This window comes from Ovis aries, chromosome 2, assembly GCF_016772045.2.
Source record: "Ovis aries strain OAR_USU_Benz2616 breed Rambouillet chromosome 2, ARS-UI_Ramb_v3.0, whole genome shotgun sequence".
NCBI classification, from domain to species: domain Eukaryota; kingdom Metazoa; phylum Chordata; class Mammalia; order Artiodactyla; family Bovidae; genus Ovis; species Ovis aries.
The window spans coordinates 139,742,320-139,764,673 of record NC_056055.1 but is presented as its reverse complement, the minus strand read 5'-3'; the positions used below and the strand labels follow the sequence as shown (position 1 = coordinate 139,764,673).

The 22,354-nt window shown below is 38.1% G+C and overlaps 1 protein-coding gene across 1 annotated transcript in view; it reads left to right on the top strand.

Moving 5' to 3' along the window:
- Positions 1-11,784: 11,784 nt before the first annotated feature.
- The window catches only part of UBR3 (ubiquitin protein ligase E3 component n-recognin 3), a 199,292-nt gene continuing 188,722 nt past the window's right edge, over positions 11,785-22,354 (top strand). The window contains exon 1 of the mRNA XM_060409777.1: positions 11,785-12,362. Within this exon, the coding sequence (XP_060265760.1) occupies positions 11,818-12,362 (545 nt within the window). The 5' untranslated portion in view covers positions 11,785-11,817. The remainder of the gene's footprint in view (positions 12,363-22,354) is intronic.

Genomic DNA, 22,354 nt, shown 5'->3' with positions numbered 1-22,354 from the left:
TTTTTGCACCTTTGTGAAAATTCAATTCAATGTATTTGAGTGGGTCAATTTCTGGATTTTCCTAATCTGTTGCATTGTTTTATGTGTCCATACATCCTCTAGTACCATGCAGTCCTGATTACTGAAGTTATACAATGCATCTTGAAATTGGGTAGGCCAGTTCCTCCCACTTTATTCTTTTTATAAATTATTTTAGCTATTTGAATTCCTTTGCCATTTCATATAGATTTTAGAGTAATATTGTCTATATTACAGAAAATGTTGCCTATTAAGCATAATATTAGCTATGTATATTCTTTTCCCTATAGATTATTATATAATATTGAGTATAATTCCCTGTGCTTTACAGTAGGTCCTTGTTGGTTATCTATTTCATACATAGTAGTATATATATATGTTAATCCCAACCTTTTAATTTATCCCTCCCCCTATCCCCCTTTCCTCTTTGGTAACCATAAGTTTGTTTTCTGTGTCTGGGGTTGTCTTTCTGTTTTGGAAATAAGTTCATTTGTTGTTATGTATCGGAGAAGGCAACGACAACCCACTCCAGTAGTCTTGACTGGAAAATCCCATGGATGGAGGAGCCTGGTAGGCTGCAGTCCATGGGGTCGCGAAGAGTCAGACACGACTGAGTGACTTCACTTTCACTTTTCACTTTCATGCATTGGAGAAGGAAATGGCATCCCACTCCAGTATTCTTGCCTGGAGAATCCCAGGGACGAGGGAGCCTGGTGGGCTGCCGTCTCTGGGGTCGCACAGAGTCCGACACGAATGAAGCGATTAGCAGCAGCAGCAGCAGCAGTTGTTACGTATAGTTTGCCACAACTTTTTTTTTTTCTTAAAGCTGCTAGTTTAGCTTACAACATTGCACATATGCTATTTCCTGGAGACTACAAATATTTCAGTATACAATAAAAGTGCTTTATGTGAAATCACTAAGTCATTGAGAATTTTAAAGTGTATCCTCATGCATCAAAATGTAATAAAATTAATGTTTTTTGCTGCTTTATTGAGGCGTTATAGAGGGAATTGAGGCTATGGTTTTTCCAGTAGTCATGTATGGATGTGAGAGTTGGGCTATAAAGAAAGCTGAGCGCCGAAGAATTGACGCTTTTGAACTATGGGCTTGGAAAAGACTCTTGAGAGTCCCTTGGACTGCAAGGAGATCCAACCAGTCCATCCTAAAGGAGATCAGTCCTTGGTGTTCATTGGAAGGACTGAAGTTGAAGCTGAAACTCCAATACTTTGGCCACCTGAATATATATATATATGTGTGTGTATGTATGTATATATATATATATATATATATATATATATATCTCTGTATGAAATAGATAACCAACAAGGACCTACTGTAGAGCACAGGGAATTATACTCAATATTATATAACAATCTATAGGTGATGTCAAGAGCTTCATTTGAAAAGACCCTAATGCTGGGAAAGATTGAGGGTGGGAGGAGAAGGGGACAACAGAGGATGAGATGGTTGGATGGCATCACTGACTCAATGGACATGGGTTTGGGTAGACTCCAGGAGTTGGTGATGGACAGGGAGGCCTGGTGTGCTGCGGTTCTTGGGGTCGCAAAGAGTAGGACACAACTGAATGACTGAACTGGAGGCCATTTTAGAGGGAAGCTGGCTTGTTTTTCTGCAAGTATTTAAGAGAGACAAATATATGTCAACTAGATAGTTCAGTGCTATTTCCTTGATTTATATTAAGTTACAAACAGTTTTATTCATTGTTAGCTTTTGCAACATCAGTGCAAATGTCAGTGCAGTTGTTGGAGGATAAACCATGAGATTCAGGAAAGTTATTCAGTACTCTGAGTGTTTAACATGAAATGTGTTTACTGCCTAACATTCACATTGAAGATCCTGTTTGATGATTATATGGCACTGCTGCTGCTGCTGCTAAGTCGATTCAGTCATGTCCAACTTTGTGCGACCGCATAGATGGCAGCCCACCAGGCTCCCCCGTCCTGGGATTCTCCAGGCAAGAACACTGGAGTGGGTTGCCATTTCCTTCTCCAATGCATGAAAGTGAAGAGTGAAAGTGAAGTCACTTAGTCGTGTCTGACTCTTAGCGACCTCATGGACTGCAGCCCACCAGGCTCCTCCGTCCATGGGATTTTCCAGGCAAGAGTACTGGAGTGGGGTGCCATTGCCCTCTCCTTTATATGGCCCTAAATCTGCCCAAATACAAGGAAAATAGCAAGTCTAGCCACTTGTAGATTTCATCTCCCCTCTTTTAAGCCAAAGAGTCATTCTTAAATGTAAATCTTCTATTTTGGAAAAAAATTATTAATTTCTTAAAAGCAACAGTTTTGCATAAAATTAAAAATTTAGAAATGTTTTCAAGTTAAAATTGTTGAAAACTGAAACAGCAAATAGTACTATTTTTTGTTTGCATGGGTGTGATAACTTCATAATTTCTAAATAACAATTTAGTCCATGATAATGAAGTTGCAGAGACCATAGCAGAAATAACTGAATATAGCTAGTAAGAATATGGTAGAAGTACTGAGAAAAAAACTTAATCTCTGAAAATACACATATTTAAGTTCTAATCCTACTAGTGTACTTCAGAACGTTCTAAAACACATAAGAATATAAAAGGACACATTTCATGGCCAGAATGATGACATCATGATATATCCTATAGCATTTGGAAAATTTCATGTTATGCTTCTGAAATAATGAGAAATTGAAAAGCAAATAATGTATTATTATTACAAAAATAATCTTGACTTCCTGCAAGGGTCTTGGTCCCCTTAAAAGTCTGCAAGCTATACTTTGAGAATTGATTACTGACTGAAATTTAAGTATGAACTATTCTAATATTACTAATATTAGAAAGTATATTTCCTAATATTTCAATTTAAGTGAATTCATAATCACATTTAACCTTCAAATCTGGAATGTTTCTTTTTCAGTGCTGAACATCTATTTCAGTTCAGTTCAGTTGCTCAGTCGTGGCCGACTCTTTGTTATCCCATGAATCACAGCACGCCAGGCCTCCCTGTCCATCACCAACTCCCAGAGTTTACCCAAACTCATGTCCATCGAGTCGGTGATGCCATCCAGCCATCTCATCCTCTGTCGTCCCCTTCTCCTCCCACCCTCAATCTTTCCCAGCATCAGGGTCTTTTCCAGTGAGTCAACTCTTCTCGTGAGGTGGCCCAAGTATTGGAGTTTCAGCTTCAGCATCAGTCCTTCCAATGAACACACAGGACTGATCTCCTTTAGGATGGACTGGTTGGATCTTCTTACAGTCCAAGGGACTCTCAAGAGTCTTCTCCAACACCACAGTTCAAAAGCATCAATTCTTCGGCTCTCAGCTTTCTTCACAGTCCAACTCTCACATCCATACATGACCACTGTTCACGGTTCACGTATTGCTGAAGCCTGGCTTGGAGAATTTTGAGCATTACTTTACTAGCGTGTGAGATGAGTGTAATTGTGCAGTAATTTGAGCATTCTTTGGCATTGCCTTTCTTTGGGATTGGAATGAAAACTGACCATTTCCAGTTCTGTGGCCACTGCTGAGTTTTCCAAATTTGAAGATCCGTTTACTTATTCATAAATTATTAAGTGCAAAATATGTATCTTCCTTACAAGTAGTACTAATTATAAAAAATTTGTTGACATGTCACATGTATAGTTAAAAGACGCTTAGTCCTTGGAAGGAAAGTTATTATCAATGTAGATAGCATATTAAAAAGCAGAGACATTACTTTGCCAATAAAGGTCTGTCTAGTCAAGGCTATGGTTTTTCCAGTGGTCATGTATGGATGTGAGAGTTGGACTGTGAAGAAAGCTGAGCGCCAAAGAAATGATGCTTTTGAACTGGTGTTGAGAAGAGTCTTGACAGTCCCTTGGACTGCAAGAAGATCCAACCAGTCCATCCTAAAGGAGACCAATCCTGGGTGTTCATTGGAAGGATTGATGCTGAGGCTGAAGCTCCAATATTTTGGCCACCTCATGCGAAGAGTTGACTCATCGGAAAAGACCCTGATGCTGGGAGGGATTTGGGGGAGGAGGAGAAGGGGACGACAGAGGATGAGATGGCTGGGTGGCATCACCGACTTGATGCACATGAGTTTGGTTGAACTCCGGGAGTTGGTGATGGACAGGGAGGCCTGGCGTGCTGCGATTCATGGGGTTGTGAAGAGTCGGACACGACTGAGTGACTGAACTGAACTGAACATATATAGGCACAAATTATAAATGAACAACTCACTGAACAAATGAATACAGAGAACAAATCTGTTTAACCACCATCAAGATTAGAAAGGAAGAGACAGAATACTATCAACACCTGGAAAGCATCCTCCAGTCACTCCCCTGCCCCCCTCTCCAAAAGTAATAATTCTCCTGACTTTTAAAGCCATAGGTTAATTTTACTGTTCTTTTACTTTATATAAGTATAATCATATCCACTATGTCATATTTCTTTTGATCAACAGCATATATGCAAGATTCTTCCGTGTCTGCTCATTTTCATTATTGCATGCAGGCTGAGTGCTCAGTCCCTTTAGTCGTGTCTGACTCTTTGTGACCGCATGAACTGTAGCCCACCAGGCTCCTCTGTCCAGGGGATTTCTCAGGCAAGAATACTGGTATGGGTTGCCAGTTCTTTCTCCAGGGAATCTTCCTGATCCAGGCATCCAACCCAAGTCTTCTGCATTGGCAGGCAGATTCTTTACTGCTGAGCCATCTGGGAAGCTATTATATGAATATACTATATTTATTTTACTTTAAAGAGTATTTAGTTTGTTTCCATTTTAAAAATTAAGATATAGTTTACACAAAATGCACAAATCTTGTGTATAGTTTGATGAAATGTGAATAATATACAACGTAAACAACACCCTAATTAAGATATAGTTCCATTCATCCCAGTAATTCCCCTTCTGATCCTGCCAATCAATTACCGCCAGTCCACAGGCAACCATTGTTTTGATTTTGATTGTCACAGATTACTTTTGCCTGTTGTAAGACTTCATATAAATCGAATCATGCAAACATACTTTTTTTTGCTTTTTTTCACTTAGCATTATGTTTTTGAGCTTCATACCTGATGTACATCATTCATTTCTATCATTGAGTAGTATTGTACTGCATGAAATATACTACAATTTGTTTATGCATTTATTTATGTATTTTTGCCACTGTCTGTAGCATACAGGATCTTAGTTCCCTGACCAGGGATCAAACTCACATCCCTGTATTAGGAGTGAAACACAAGAGAAGTCCAGTATTTATACATTCATTTTTGATGAACATTTGAATTATTTCCAGTTTTTGGCTACTATGAATAACATTACTATGAATATTCCTACTTAGGTTTCTTCTGGATATGTATGTTTTTATTTCTCTTAAGTGTAATTTTTGGATCATAGAGTAGATGTTTGTTTAACTTTATAAGAAACTGTGGAACTTTTTCCCAAAGTTGCTGAACCATTTTGTACTCCTGCTGATGCTAGTTGATAGTTCTAGGTGCTCCACATCCTCACCCTTATTAGTCTTTTAAATTTTATCCATCCTGTTGAATGTATAGTAGTACACTCAATTTGGTTTTAATTAGCAGTTCTCTGATTATTAATTTCACATGTTTATTTTGCCATTTGGGTATCTTCCTTTATGAAATGTGTGTTGAAGTCTCTCGTTCAATTTTCTATTGGGATGATTCATTTCCTTGTTGATTGGTAGGAATTCAATATATATTCTAGAAGCACATCCTTTTTGGGTCAGACATGTTGCAAAGATTGTCTCCTACTCTTTAGCTTGCCTTGTTACTCTTAGTAGTCTCTTTTTATTAACAGTTTTCTTGAGATGTAATTCACATGCCATACAATTCACCAATTTAAAGTGTAGAATTCAGTGGTTTTTGTTATATTATGCTATTACTTTTTAAAAATCATGGTAAGGTACATATAATAATTTGCCATTTTAACCATTTTTTTAGGGTAAAAATCAGTGGTAATAATTATGTTCATGACGTTGTTTAACCATCCATTTCCAATTTTTTTTTAATCATCCCAAACAGAAACTCTTAACTGTTAATGGTATCTTTAAAGAACAGAAAGTTAAAATTTTGTAAACCATTTTTTCAGTCTTCTCTTTTGCTGTTAATACTTTTTGTGTCCATTACAAATGTTTTCTCATGTCAAGATCAGAAATAATAATTATAGCAACAGTAATAATGCATTTGTAGATTAGATAACAATTCATAATACGCTTCCATCAGTCTATAAACTCTGTGGCAGGACCACTGTGTTCTGTGTGAATGGTGCCCCCTGGAGTTGTGTCATGCCAGGCCATGCCATGGACCATGTCTGTTTCATTCACAGTGCTGTCCTCAGCTCTTGCAGAGAGCAATTGGTAGTGTCTCAACAGATATGTGTTGAATTATTTTGTTGCATGAATAAAGCAATGAATTTGTTGCATGGGTGAAAATCTTACAGTCTTTAGTAAAGGTGCATGGAAGGAAACTTTCCTTTGTTTGATAAAAGAGGAGGAGGGAATTAGGACAACTTGTAAAGGTAGTAAGTGAAGTGAAGTCGCTCAGTCGTGTCTGACTCTTTGTGACCCCATGGACTGTAGCCTACCAGGCTTCTGCGTCCATGGGATTTTCCAGGCAAGAATGCTGGAGTGAGTTGCCATTTCCTTCTCCAGGAGATCTTCCCGACCCAGGGATTGAACCCAGGTCTGTAATGGTACTAAATGATAATAAAAAAGATCGCAGAGTTGATAAGCATTTATAACCTTGGAAAAGACCAGTTTGTAGAGGAGCTAATATAGGTCAAAATCCTTTATGTACTGTCATGCTTTTTCCCCCCAAATATTTCTAAAGCATGAGTTGAGAAACTTGTTAAAAATGGCCTTGTTTCAATATTAAGCAAATGAGAGAATCACAGTTACGTACAGTTGCAAAGTCTTCAAGGACTCAGTTTTGAAGGAAGGAAGGGAGGGAGGGAGAGAGGAGGGGAAGGGGGTAGAGTGGGTGAAAGAGGAGAAGGGAGAGACAGGCACATGTAGGAACAATGAATGGATGCTCTCCCAGGGTTCTTTTTTATGTTTTGAAGGCTATGAAATGAAGGGTATCATTGCTATTTGTAAAATGGGGATAATGATAATTACTTCTCAGGGTTGTCATGAATCTTAAATGTGATCATCTGGCAGAGTTCCTCACACATGGTTGGCACAGTGTTTCTTATGGTGTGAATTTCAACAATTGTCATTAAAGCTGGGGAACTGGCTATGCATATAGAGAAAGTTTGGTGTGTATTAAGATGCTAGGCAGAAATTTAGAAGTTAATATAGTTGTAGGTATCTTGTATGTTTTAATTTCCCAGCAGGTATCTCCTCCTCTTACTTCTGGTGATAAGGGTAGCTTCGGCCTTGAGTGGGCCATGAGTTCCTTCCCAGGGTTTTAAGTGGATCTGGCAAAGAAGAGACCCTTTTTCTCTGTTGTGAGGTTGTCGAGATGTGACCTAGAGCTGGGGACAATGGAGCTAATGCTCACTGAAAGCAAATGTGGAGATGTATCCAAATTCACTTTTCCCTTCCCTCCATTGTTTATATGATCTAATATGATGCTTTTTTTGGCTTAAGCTAATTCAAGTTTTTGTCTCTTGAAACCAAGAGAGTCTGGATAAATACGAAAATAACTTTGGAGGGCATTCCCTGGCAGTCCTGTGGTTAGGAGTTTGTGCTTCTACTGCAGGCAGTATGGGTTCCACCCCGATCAGGGAACTGAGATCTCGCATGTAGTGAGGCCAACAAACAAACAACAGCAACAAAAACCAACTTTGGAGAGCTTACATTGATTTAAATTCTCTTTCAAGGGTGCCTAATTTTGGAAGCAACTGTTATTTATAGCCTTTGCCTATGTGTGTGTGGTTTATTTTGATTTGAAAAGCCAGTTTAGAAATATCATAAGATTCTTATTCGCACAAATTAAGATGGGATATATAAATACACATAGTTTTAAAGATATTATTTTGTGGCTTTTTGTAATGCAGTATGTTGCATTGTTATTTATTCAATGTCTTCTGTAGAGTAACAGCATGATTCAATGTACTCTCATAACGTACAGCCTTTAAATGTATTTAAATGAGCACAGACTTTTCAGCTGAATTTCAATCGGCTTTCCCTCAAGGAAATATGATAGTTGTAGGAATTTCTCATGACACAGCACAGTGACTTGAGAGGTAATTCAGAAGAAGAGTTTTTATTTTACACTAATGAGTTGAAAGAGAAAAATGGCAAACTTTCTGAATCCAAACAATCCAAACCCCAGACATCCTAGGAGAGGCAAAGATTTGAGAACCTGTCACATGGATTTTGAAAGCTAAAGCAGTAGTATAGTTTCCACCTGGACAGAAACTTGATTATTTCATTCATCTCAAATAAGAAGTAATATTAATTATATTATTAACTTTTATTACAGTATGATTTCATACCATAAAATCTACCTACTTTTAGAGTAGAAATAAATGATTTTCAGTAAATTCACATAGCTGTGCAACCATCAACATAAGCCATCTTTAATACATTCCTGTCATCCTAAAAAGATATCTTGTGTTAACTTGTAATTACTCCCTGTTCTTAACTCCCAGCTTAAGGCAACTGTTAGTCTATCTTGTGTCTCTATAAATGTACCTTTCTGGACAGTTCAAATAAATGGGACAATACAATACATATTTTTGGTGTGTCTGATTTCTTTCATTGACCTAAGATTTTTGAAATTCATCCGTATTGTAGCATGCACTTCATTTCTTTGTATTGTTAAATACTAACCATTATACAAAAACATCACATTTGGTTTATCCATTTACAAATTAATAGAGCCTTGGATCTCTTCCAGGTTTTTTTTTTTTTTTTCTTTCTTTCCAACTGTGAATAATACTGCTGTGAGTATTCATCTACAAGTTTTTGTTTGGATATATATTTTAGATTCTCTTGGGTAGATTCCTAGAAGTGGAATTATAGAGTTATGTGGTAAAGTTATGTTTAACACTGTAAGTACATAGCTGCCAAACTGTTTTCCCAAGAAGCTGTACCATTTTACATTCCCATCAGTGTTGTATGAGGAGTCCTATTTTTAACATTTGTTATTGTCTCTCTTTCTGATTATTGCCAATTGGTGAGTGTGTGTAGTAATATCTCATAATTTTGACTTCTATTTTCTTAATGAATAATGATGCTTAGAATCTTTTATATGTCTATTTTTAATGTCTATATATTTTTATATGTTACATGTATTTTTATATGCCTGTAATCCCATAACATTCTGAAGGAGATCAGCCCTGGGATTTCTTCGGAGGGAATGATGCTAAAGCTGAAACTCCAGTACTTTGGCCACCTCATGCGAAGAGTTGACTCAATGGAAAAGACTCTGATGCTGGGGAGGGATTGGGGGCAGGAGGAGAAGGGGACGACAGAGGATGAGATGGCTGGATGGCATCACCCACTCGACGGACATGAGTTTGAGTGAACTCCAGGAGTTGGTGATGGACAGGGAAGCCTGGTGTGCTGCGATGCATGGGGTCGCAAAGAGTCAGACACGACTGAGCGACTGAACTGAACTGAACTGAATCCCGTAACAAATAAATTCAAGAGATTAGATCTGATTGTCCACTTATATATTTTCTTTGGTAACATGTCTATTCATCTTTTTAGCCCATTTTTCACTTGGGTTATTTCTATTTTTGTTATTACTAGTTATTCTTAATGGTTCTCTGATGGTGACCATATCTGCTATCCTCACAGAGTAGGTGGGAAATCTAGCACATGTCCAGGTTTCTGTATACGCATGGCAGTGTCTATGTAACTAAAATAGGGGGTGATATTTAAACTTTTTTTTGTTTCTGTTACAGAAAGGAGGCACTGGTGGCAAGTGGTGGAATTTTGTAGAAATTTTGCAGAGCATGTGGAGACCACTGAGGCGTGCTGAAAAGGCTTCATTTGCCAGCATGCATCGTCATGGTCAAGCAGAACAGGCGCCCTTGTTATTCTCCACAGGCAAGCCATCCTGGAGAAATACCAGCACATTGCTTCTACTGCCAGGAACCGAAGACACGGATTAGTGAATACACACGAGTTCTACCTTCATTTGAAATGTTTTTGGATTTTATTTGGTTTACGATTTGGTGATTCATAAAGGGAATTATTGAATTATTAGGCACTGTTAAATGATTGTGAAATGCTTTATTAATGTCGAGTCTGGTCAAGATGTGTGAAATATTATGTTTTTGTTATGTTAGATTCAGTTATTTCACTGTTTATGAATTGGAAATACTTATTCTACTTCTTTGGATTGCTTCTCCTAGAGTTTTATTCCTTCTTGGTTGTCCTTTGTTATCCATTCCTAAATTACTTTTAATAATACATCCAGTTCTCTGGAGATGAGCTATGGAAACTTAATAAGCTGTGGTTTTTAGTTCTGGAAGGACTGTTAATGACAATCTCTTTTAAGATTCAGATTTTGCTTGATAGGACAGTGTAACTTCTAGAGATTTTGATACCTTGGGTCTGGGGTAGAGCCTGGGAATATATTTTGTGGGTAAGAACTTCAGGTGAGTCTTAGGATCAGGAAAGTCTGGGAAGCATTGATGTAATAGAAAAAGTAGGACTTTGGATTGAGATGAACTTGGTTTCTAGTCATATTTAACTGCCAGTTGTGTGTTTTTGGGACACATAGACCACCTCTGTAAGTTTAATTTCTTTATAGGATTATTGAGATAGTTAAATAACGTACATAAAGAATGGGGCACAATAAATATGCAACAAGTTATCTATTCTAATTATATTCCATTTAATGACAATAATCGGCCAAATATTTGAACACTTATGGACAATGATGAAGACTCATTCTTTGCCCTCAGAAAACTTACCAATTAGTAGTGTGGTGGGGATGGGGTTTTTTTTACAATGAAAAGCAATGTTATATCATCAAATAAGTTCAAAACCATTTTCTTTGGAAGAAGGAAAATGAAACACACAGACATTGCTAGGAGTGTAGGGTGATTTTATGGGGTGGAGTATGGGTGGCACTAGGAGCAATACAGACCAGGGGCAGGAAACAAGAAAGCATCTTTCAGAAAACACTGAAGAGTCCCATTGATTTCTTTCAAATAGAAAAATTAGAGTAGCACCAGGAGATAATGATAGAAAGACAGGTTAGTGGTGGACTTTAACAGAAGATTCAAGTAGTGTTTGAGTTTTGCTTCCACTAAGGATTTTGAACAGGAGAGAGAGTAAGAATATATCCTAGTCCTCTAAAAAATGTATTAGAAGTTTAAACTGATAGTAGTGTGAAGGTAGGAATTGATTCGGGGAAGAGGGGAGTTAGTTATTTTTTTTCAGTAATAATAGTAATTCAATAGTAATTAAGGGTTTGATAACAGTGGAAATCTGTATCTCAAAACGAAATGGAGATGCCTAAATACATCTGAAAGATGCTGTCTTTTATAGTTCAGGTAAATAAAGGGAAAAAAGGTCCATATTAAAGGTTTTCTATATTACCCATATCAAATTTTTAAAGAAGTAGAGTCCCTTCTTTTAGTGGTTTTCAACTACAAGAGAGCCAAAAGGCTGAAGAAACAGGAGGACTGTCCCAGACTAGAGGGTCGGGAAGCCCGCACCCCAGCGGGAGGGGGCGTGTGCATGGGCGGGGACGCAGGCGGAGGTGCGCGGCAGCCCCGGGGTATCGCGAGAGTTGGGCGGACCGAGCAATCGCAGCAGTCAATTCCCCCACCCTCCCGGGAGGAGCCGCCGGCCCTGGACTCTCCAAATTCTGAGCTCTCATCATGGCGGCGGCGGCCGCTGCGGCCGTCGGGGGGGCGCAGCCACCCCAAGCCGAGGTGCCTGCTCCCGGGCTGGCCCTGGACAAAGCAGCCACCGCCGCGCACCTGAAAGCGGCCCTCAGCCGGCCGGACAACCGGGCAGGTGCTGAGGAGCTGCAGGCGCTGCTGGAGCGGGTGCTGAGCGCCGAGCGGCCGCTGGCAGCGGCTGCGGACGGCGAGGAGGCGGCGGCGGCCGGCGGCGGGGGCGGTCCGGGGGCGGCCGAGGAGGAGGCCCTGGAGTGGTGTAAGTGCCTTCTGGCGGGCGGCGGAGGCTACGACGAGTTCTGCGCGGCGGTGCGGGCCTACGACCCCGCGGCGCTGTGCGGCCTGGTCTGGACAGCCAACTTCGTGGCCTACCGCTGCCGGACGTGCGGCATCTCCCCCTGCATGTCGCTTTGCGCCGAGTGCTTCCACCAGGGTGACCACACCGGACACGACTTCAACATGTTCCGTAGCCAGGCCGGGGGTGCCTGCGACTGCGGAGACAGCAACGTGATGCGGGAGAGTGGGTGAGTGGAGCCTTTCCCCGGGGCGGGGGACACCGCGGGATTGCCCAGGCCGAGTCTGGAGAGGCCTCGGGGAGGGGAAGCTCGGAGCCGACTCCGAGCTGTCAGGAGAAAGAAGTGGGGGAAGGTGCAGCCACATGGGGATGGAAGTGACTGAGCTGTCAGCGGTGGAAAGGGGATGGGGAGGAGGGGAGAGCGGAGAGCGTATTTAGAGAACGAGGCTGGGAATTTCGGGGTAGCGGGGGCGAACGAGTGATTGCGAGAAAAGAGCCAGTGCCTAGAGTAGGAGCGGAGAGAAGAGGAAAGGATACTTGAGGAATCTGGTGTCGAGCTGTCAATTGTGTACTTGCTGGGGAAGGCTTTAGAGCCGCCCGTTTCTTGGGAAGAAACTGATGATGTGATTTGGATTATTTGGGAGAGCGATGATATTGGGGACTAAATTCGGTCGCGGGATGATGAGAGTGGGGGAAGTGGTCTTGCAGCTGCAGCGGAGGACAGCTTGTGGAAAGGGGCTTCTGAACTGTCAGTATGTCAGTGTAGGGAAGGAGCTCCTGAGCTGATGGGGGTTGAGGGGGGAGGGAAGGGGAGGGGCCTGAATGAAAAGTGACTGTTGAGCTGTCAGTGGAGTATTTGGTGTGCTGGAATGACAGCTAGAATTGAGCTACTGAGCGAGCAGTCAGTTATAGAATACCCTCCATACCAGAACAAACAAAACACTGAGCGAATTAGGAATCAAGTGCTAGGTCTTCTCTAAAAGGGCACTTTATTCACGGACTAATACGCGAACCTCTATCTAAAAGGAAACACTCAACAGATGCTTTTTCGATAGGAGTGTTGTACCAGGGTGTTGGGATTTGCCAAAAGACGTTTCAGAGATTGCAGGGAGTTAAAGAGTTGGTACATGTTGTGTCTTGGCTTGGGACATGATGTCTGGGAAAGTCCTGTGAGAAGAAAAAAGCTCAGTCAAAGAGAGCTTTTTGGTTGGGTAGTATCTGAAAGAATGTTAGCAAATCCAGTTATTCAAGTTTTTCGATTTTCAGGACTTATAATTAATGGTAGAGTATAATCCCTTTAGCAATGGTCTCTGTTTTCCTTGGAGTAGGTTACTATTACCTGTAGGTTACTGTTACTGCAAAATGTTTGTATCTATTAGGTAGATACATGACCTATGTCTTAAGCAGCTTATGCAAGAGTAGAAAATGATAAGTTCCTTAAACAGTCTGGGAGTTAGTTAGAGCAGGCTTCTGTGCAGAGGGAGTAAGAAAAAGCTTCAGAAAGGAGCTTGCTAATAATGATAATACTTGTAATTCTGCTGCTGCTGACAACAATAGTAATAATTGCAGCTAACATTTGCTAACTTTAGAGTGTTAGCCTAACACTTAAAAAATACTTCAAAATTGATAATTGAATGGGTAAAATTTTTTTAGCTAAAAAAGCAAAAAAACAAAAATATACACAGTTTAAAGTTTCCCTCTCATCCTGTCTCCTGTCTGTCCAGTTTCTTTCCACCGCTTTTAGTTTCTCTTAGTGTGAAAACAAGGGTGAATATGTATTTTGATTTTTCGGTCTCTTTATATCATATACATTAGTCTATGCATCTTGCATTTTTCACTTAAGAGGTTTATGTCAGTAAATCAGTGTACTCTGTTAAAAAAAGTCTGCATAGTGTTTCATGTCGTAAATTTGCCATTCTTAGTCATCACTTTTGATGGACATTTTGGTTCCAGTATGAAATTACAAGCTGATATACCTTCTTTTCACACCTGTGCAAGAGTATCAATGGGATAAATAAAGTGAAATTTCCAGATTGCCCCCCATAAGGCTTAGTAGTAAGCAGAGCACATGACTGTTTCACAACAGCCTCATCAACAGAATGCTATTAAAATTTTGAATTTTTATCCACCTGTTTGGAAAATAATGATCAAATATTAAAACCCGCTTTACATGATTAGCTGATTTAATCAATAACTCCAAGACTGTTACTCATTATCCCCATTGTACAGAAGAGGAAAGTGGGGCACAGGGTTTAAGACACTCGCTCAGGATTACACAGGTAGTTGGCTGTGCGTCTTTTTGCCAGAGCCTGACAGCTTCACCATTCTCTCTATTGCCTTTACAAATCACATTCTTATTGGTACTTCCATTCGCTACTGTGTTCTTTTTTTAAAATATGCCATTCTTAGTTATTCCTTTTTTTCTTTTTAAAATCTTACCTGTTAAAAACATTTAAGAGGGATTTCAAAACAGAGGAATTGGAACAGTGCTTTATTGATAATTAGACATTTTTACTTCTTAGTCAAGGTTAACATCTAAGAAACCCGCAGAGTACATAAAGTAGGAGATAATATTGATTCTTTCCTGAATTTTAGAACCAAGGGGCATAATTAATTATCAGGTTCATTTGGATGAGATGCATATCTCATTGTGATGCTTCATTGTGGGAGCAGAAATATCTCAGTGAGTTTCTTTCAAGGTCCTTGTACAGTTTTAGGGCATCTGGGCTGCAGCCGGTCCATAGCTTAACCTCATAGCATTTGCCTTTACTGACATCTTGTAGATTCTTATCTTTCCCCTAATCAGGCAAGCCTCCCTTTATGAGATGATACACACGTGTGTGCTCAGTCGTGTCTGACTCTGCGACGCTATGGACTGTAGCCCACCAGGCTCCTCTGTCCATGGGATTCTCCAGGCAAGAATACTGGAGTGGGTTGCCCTGTCCTTCTCCAGGGGATCTGTAGTACTTATTATTGTCTGTCTAAAATGCATGGCTAGTGTCTGTACATGCCAGCAGTTGCCATGCCGTTTCATGACGGGCAAGAGTGAACAATAAACAATAATATGGCCATATGATTATTCTGAAATTTTTACAACTCTTTGGGTTGGACAGGATAATTCTTCTGGGCTACGCACCTAATTACTGCCTTGAGAGACACAGGATGTTAACCAGTGGTGCAGGTTGAAAGGCTGCCTCTAGAATCTTTTTAGAACTGGGAATCATTAAAAAATTCCTGGTGGGCAAAGCTGGACTACCCTCACATGGATGGAATGTAACTTTTTTCAGTTTTTGATATTTCTTAAAAATATTTTTGGTTGCTAAAGATTGAAGATATGTTGATTTTGGTGGTGTTTGTTATTTTAATTGTCATAGAAGTTTGTATATTCTATTCAGTAAATTTTAAAGGAAGGATTCTATTATTCTCTGTATCTTGTTCTTAATAAAAGAAAAACCCTGCTGTGCCTTAATCCTTTCCCCAAGTGTCTGACTGTTTTGGGTAGGATGTTGTATGATTGGAGATGGGAAGAATCAAATATTTGGTCCATTACAACCTGTATTACTGTTTAATTTTCAGATTTATAATTATAGAAACATGCAAGGAGGATTGAGTTTTCTTTGATTAATAGTAATAAATGTGGCATATTAACAGGTATACAAATCAAAGGAAGAAAACAGCTGAGAATTCGTTTGTGGGAGGAGATTACAAAGCCTTTAGAAACTGTGCATTAGTAATTGTGTCTTTGGACTTCCTGCTTCCAGTGCTAGAGGTGGGAGTTTAATCCCTGGTCAGGGAACTAAGATTCCGAGCTTCGCAGCATGTCCAAAAAATAAATAAGTAAAAAGAAATTTAAGTAAAAATTTAAAAGATAAATAAATTTTAAGAATAGTAATGGAAAATATAAAATAATGTTTGACTGGTTTGGGGTTCAGATGTTACAAACCGGAAATTGGAATTTTAAACATTTCGTTTTCAAATTTTGATGCAGAGGATGACCGTTTTCATATTCTATTCTGCATTACAGATTTTTTTTTGCTACCTTCCTTATTCTTCCTACAGATTTTAAACTCTTTAAAAATTAGAAAATTCATCTTGCTATTATTACTCAAAGGCTTTTGTGCTTGCTTACAAGGTAGATAGTATGTGTTGAATTAAATTGGATAAACTAGTGACTGTTTTACCTTAAAGTTTACCCTAAAGTCACATTGCTTTAGTTATTCAGGAGGTGGCATGGATTATTAAATCCACAGCATCTTTTATTTTTAGGAGAAGAAATTTTATTTTCAAGGATTTGTGCAGACAGTGGTGAATAAAAAATTTTGTTTCAGCTATAAAAAGCTGACTTCATTCCACCCTGGCATACAGGGTTTATGGTGTGCCAGTTTGAATCTGAGGCAGTACTACTATCCCCATTCTTCTACCCCTAAAAGACTCTCTTAAGGGAACAACTTCCTATGATTTTCATTCAAAAATATGACATACCAACCAAAGCATCTTTTTTCAGTGTACTTCAGAAATTATTATTTTTCAATTTCAAAAGTAATACTTACTGGTTATAACATAAAAATAGGTGGATAAAGTAAAAAGTAAAGTTTCCTCTTTGCTCCATCCCACTTCTCAGTGAGAGATTTCCCTTTCTTTGGAGCTTAATTGTAACTAAATTATAACTTAACTTAATTATAACTGGAAAGATTTTAGTTATAATTTATTCAGCATTTCTAGATGTTTTGTTGTGGAAAGTTTTTAGGTTATTTGGTGTGTGGCAGTGCTAGAAATACTTTGGCCACCTGATGTGAAGAGCTGACTCATTTGAAAACACCCTGATGCTGGGAAAGATTGAGGGCAGAGGAGAAGGGGACGACAGAGGATGAGATGGTTGGATGGCATCGCCGACTTAAATGGACATGGGTTTGGGTAGACTCCGGTAGTTGGTGATGGACAGGGAGGCCTGGCGTGCTGTGGTTCATGGGATTGCAAAGAGTCGGACACGACTGAGTGACTGAACTGAACTGAGTGCTAGAAATTGAAGCCGTGGATGTCTGGATGAATAGTGTTACACTCTCTGTATCTTGCTTTTCCCCCAAACATACTTATTGAAACTGTCTCTTATTAGTACATGGAGAACAATTTGATTTTCTTTTTAAATTGTATTCTATTGCATTTTGATATTTTTGTATTTTACTGGTAATTTATTCAGTCAGTTCACTACTGATATACATGTAAATTAAGTCTTGGGCTTAATATAAGCACAACCATAGTCAGTATTCTTGTATACACGTCTTTGTGTATGCGTGAGTATATGTGTGAAGATAAACTCCCTGAAGTAATATCTTGGTTAATGGAAATGTGCATTTTAAACTTTGATAGCGCCCTCCAAAGAAATTAATTTGTACTTTTACCAATAATGTATGAAAGAGACTGTTTCCCAACATCTTGGCCAGTATATATGGCGTTACCAGTTTTTCTGATCTTTGTTAATCTGATAAGTGAGAAATGATATCTTTTTCATCTGTTATCCCTTCCCCCACTGCCCTCTCCTCCCACACTGGAGTATTTTGAAGCAAATCTCAGGTATCTTATAATTCAGCTTATAAATATTTATGTATTTCAGTAAAGAGATATGAACCCTTAAAAATAAAATAGAACCCAAATGTTTATTGACAGATGAATGGATAAACAAAATGTGGTATATTCATAAGATAGAATATCATTCAGCCTTTACAAGGAGTGACATTCAGACACGAGCTACAATATGGATGAACCTTGAAAATCTTATGCTAAATGAATAAACCTTCCATAAAAAGACAAATATTGTATGATCCTATTTATATGAAGTTCTTGCAATCGTTTAATTACCAAGAGAGAAAGTAGAATGGTGGTTGCCAGGGGCTTGGCAAGATGGAAGTGAGGAGTTGTTTAATGGGTAGAGTTTCAGTTTGGGAAGATAAAAATGTTCTTGAGTTGTATGGTGGTGATGGTTGCATAACAATGTGAATATCCTTAAAACCACTTAAAATGGTTAAAATGATAAATTTTATGTGTATTTTATCACAAAGGATTGTAGTACTGTTACCACAATTATAGTACTAAAATATTCATAGTTATTTTTTAATATCTTCAAATGAGTATTCAGATTTTCCCACTTGTCTCATAAATGATTTCTTAGGGTTGATTTAGGATTAAGATGCAGAGTTCTACTATTGTACTTGGTTTTCATTTCTTAGAAGAATCTTAATTTATAGTTTTCTCCACTCCTTTTTTTCCTTCTTTCAATTTATGAGTTGAAGAAATCAATGTTCTGGGATTTAATGATTGCAGCTCTGTGATATTTAACTTGTTCCTGTGCCCATTATTTCCTGTAAACTGGTAGTTGGATCTAGAGTCTTGATCAGATTTTAGGTTCTGTTTTTGGGGAGTTGGTGCAAGAAAACTTTATAATGATGTCATACTTCCTGTTGAATTGTAGCAGGAGTCACAGAATATCTGCTTGTCCTTTCTTGAGTAAATGTGAGGCTGATCAGCGTGTTCAGGTTTGTCAGCCCAATCCATATGTCGTAAAGCTCCATATCATGTCAAAGATTTTTGCAGCTATTGACTAACACTGTCTAGATCCATTATTTCATTAGGGGCTACAAAATGGTAATACTCTAATTGTATTATCCTTTGATGTATTACTGAGTTCTTTCTAGAATACTCAAAGTTTCAAGGATCAGCTATACTTACTTATATCTATATCTCTAGACATGTTTTACAGAGATCTTCTACTGAGGGGTGTACTGTGGTCAGACAAATTTGGGAATACTACATGTTGTATATTCTTGGATCTGCAATGTATAACATTTTTAAAAAATCCTGAGGTAAAGAAATCTGTAAATTTGAACAATTGATTAAATCTAGGAAGCTATTATTTTTGAGTCATACTAGTTTGGAAAATTTTGTCCACTTGACTGCCCTTCCATTTAATGTCAGCATTTCGAAAAGTGAATCAGCTGTATATCTCTCCAAAAAAGATTTTCCTTTTCTTTCTTTCTGTTTAAATGAGTTTAATTTCCCCCTCCTCGTCAGAAATCCCAGCTATTAGCGGCTTAAACTTTGAAGCATTTATTGTTTTGCATCTCAGGACCAGTTCAGTGTTACAGGGACATGGGCTTTTTATGAACTTTTGTTTCATCACTCTGTTTTGATTTTGTCTTTGTTGTCTCATGGCTGGGGAAAAACAGAGGAGTGGATTTTGGGTAGATATCTAACAGTGTCTGCTTGTATCATTATTGATTCTTCCCTTTTCCTCTCCTCACATGCTTGATACTAAGACCTGTTCTTTTGTTTTCTCTTAGATTTGTTCTTTTCATTCTCTGCTGTTACCTTAGGCCAAGCCTTCATGACATAATAATCTATTCCATGATAATTACTACTTTCCTGCCTGTAATAATTTCACAGTTCAGTCTGACCTTCACTCTTACAAAATTCTGCTTCACATATGTCACAGCTTTGCTTACAGTAACTTCTCATATTTTATAGGCTAATGTCTGAAGCCTTTAGCCTGGCGTCAGTGTTTTCCACAACATGGCCTCTACATACATTGCCAGCTTTATTGTCTCCATTGCAGTAGGACCCTCTCTGTCACTTTTTAAAAATTTTAGTTCACTGTTTGTATTCCTGTCCTTGAAGTCTCAGTTTGTATCCTGTGCTGCAGAGTCCGGTTGCAAGTTTTATTTTTACTGTCAAGCTCATGTGTAAGGGCAGCACTCCTATAGCATACATACAGTGTGAAACCATACTGCAGGATTTGATTTTCTGAATTAACAGTTGTTTTTTTTTCATTTTTAGTTTCTATCCCTACAAATAGCAAACTTTCAATCAAGATTTTATGATGAGGACCTTGCCATATATATCTCTTTTATTTGTGTTTTCTTTGCTCATATTCAGAGTTTTATTTATGTATTTACATGGATTTCTTGTGAAATTTTCTTCTCTGTGAATCTGGAATTTTCTCCATAGCAGTATCCATCTAACTCAAGTCACAAATTCAAACAAAGGAGCACAACACTCCTCCTGTACTGAGAGCTTGGAGGAAGAAGAGTTAAAGAAATCTTTGTCCTCTGTTCTGTGTTCATTGTACTTTTTGTCATTGCTAATTTACTAGAAATAATGTAGACAGATTCTGCATAGTGGAGAAGATTCTACTTGAGCTGAGTGTAATTTCTAGTCATCTTTATTGTTATGAGGTTTAACTACAACAGCAATGTGGAAGTCTGGTTAAATTGTAATTTTTTTCTAATTTGTATTTCATATTAAAGTCTAAAACTATTTTCAGCTATGAACCATTTTCAATATACATAAAAGTATAAAAATATAACAAGTACTTTTATACTCACCATTAAGATTAATAGAGGTCAACTTTGTTAAATTTGCCTTAGAGCTTTTTTTCAGTCAAAAAAACTAAAGATCCTCTTCTCCCTATATCTTTTCCTCCCTGAGAATTACCATTATCCTGAAATTCCTGTGTCGTATGCTTGCATGTTTTACTTTTATATTTATTCAATATGTTTTACATTTGCTTAAATGTACTACATTTAAACTATATATGTGTGTATAATTCTTTTAGTATGGAAAATTGACATAAATTATTTTATATTAATCCTTCTTCATCTTGCCTTGTTCATTTACCATGTTGCTAAAATAGACTAGTTTATTAATTTCTAATTGTTATTAAACATTCTGTAGTATGATTAAACCATAGTTTGCTTATCTTTTTCTTTGCTGAGGGGACAGTTAGATGGTTTACATTTTTCATTGTTTCCAGAAGGGCTCTGGTGAACATCTTTGTATGTGTCTCCTTGTGTAGATATACCAGAATTTTTTTTAGGCTGGAGTCTGAGGAGAGGGATTGCTGGATCATAGGCTGTGCATTCTTCAGCACACCTTACTAGATAGCTGAGAATTGATTTCCATTGTTTTATCCAATTTACTTCCAATTACTCTTCCACCAGGAATTTGAGTTCCTGTTTTTCTATTTATCAAGAGTTGCTGATATATTAAGAAAATAAAGAATATATTTGAAAAATTTTGCCAATCTGTTGGATATAAACAAGCATGTTTTCACATGTTTTTAGGCCATTTAATGTCTTCTTTTGTGAACTGCAGGCTTTTCTCTAGCTGTGGAGAGCAGGGGCCACTCTCTAGTTATGGTGTGTGAGCTTCTCATTGTGGTGGCTTCTCTTGTTGCTGAGCATGGATGGGCCCGCACAGCAGCAAGGATCCAGCACAGCCAAAAGTAAAGAAGTAAATAAGATAAAATAAAATACAGTTACCCTCAATTAGATTAAAAAAAAAGCTATAAGCATTTTTTTTTTAGAATTCTTAGATATTAAGTTTATTATTTAGAACTTTTTGGCTGTGAATACAGAAAATTCAATTTATATTGCTTAAAAGAGGATTTTTTGACGTGCATAACTCAGAAGTCCATAAGTAAATGTGGCTTCAGGTTAAAAGAAAGGTAAAGAGGATTGCTTTAAAAAGACACAAATAATACAGACTAGAGTGGACATTTGTGTGGTTTTCTATTTTAAATATAACAGTGTATTCCTGTCAGTCCCAAACTCCCCAAATGCCCCCCTTCCACCCCTCCCCCAACTCTGGTAACCGCAGGTTCATTCTCTAAGTCTGTGAATTTATTTTTATTTTGTTAATAAGTACATCTGTATTATTTTTTGTCTTTAGTTTCTACAAATAAATGATTTCATATGCTATTTGTCTTTCTTCACTTGGTATGATAGTGTCTAGGTCCATCTGTGTTGCTGCTAATGGCATTATTTCACCGTTTTCAGTGGCTGAGTAATATGGCATTGCGCGTACCACGTCTTCTTCATGTATTCATTTGTCAGTGGGCATTTAGGTCACTTTCATGTCTTGACCACTGTAAATATCTGGCACCATTTATTAAACAATCATTTTTTTCTTCATTGATCTCACTGCCGCTATATGACAGATCTTGTATCAGTTTCCTGTATATGTCTTAAACTCTTGTATTGGTATGTCTCTTATAACAATATCATACTGTTTTAATTATTATAACATTACAATAAATCTCAATATGGCAAGATTTTCCTTATTGTTCTTCAAAAGAATTTTGGCTATACTTGGTCCCAACTTTTTCATTTCAATTTCAGGGTCATCTTGTCAAGTTCTGTGGAAAATGCTGTTAGTTATTTATTGGAATCA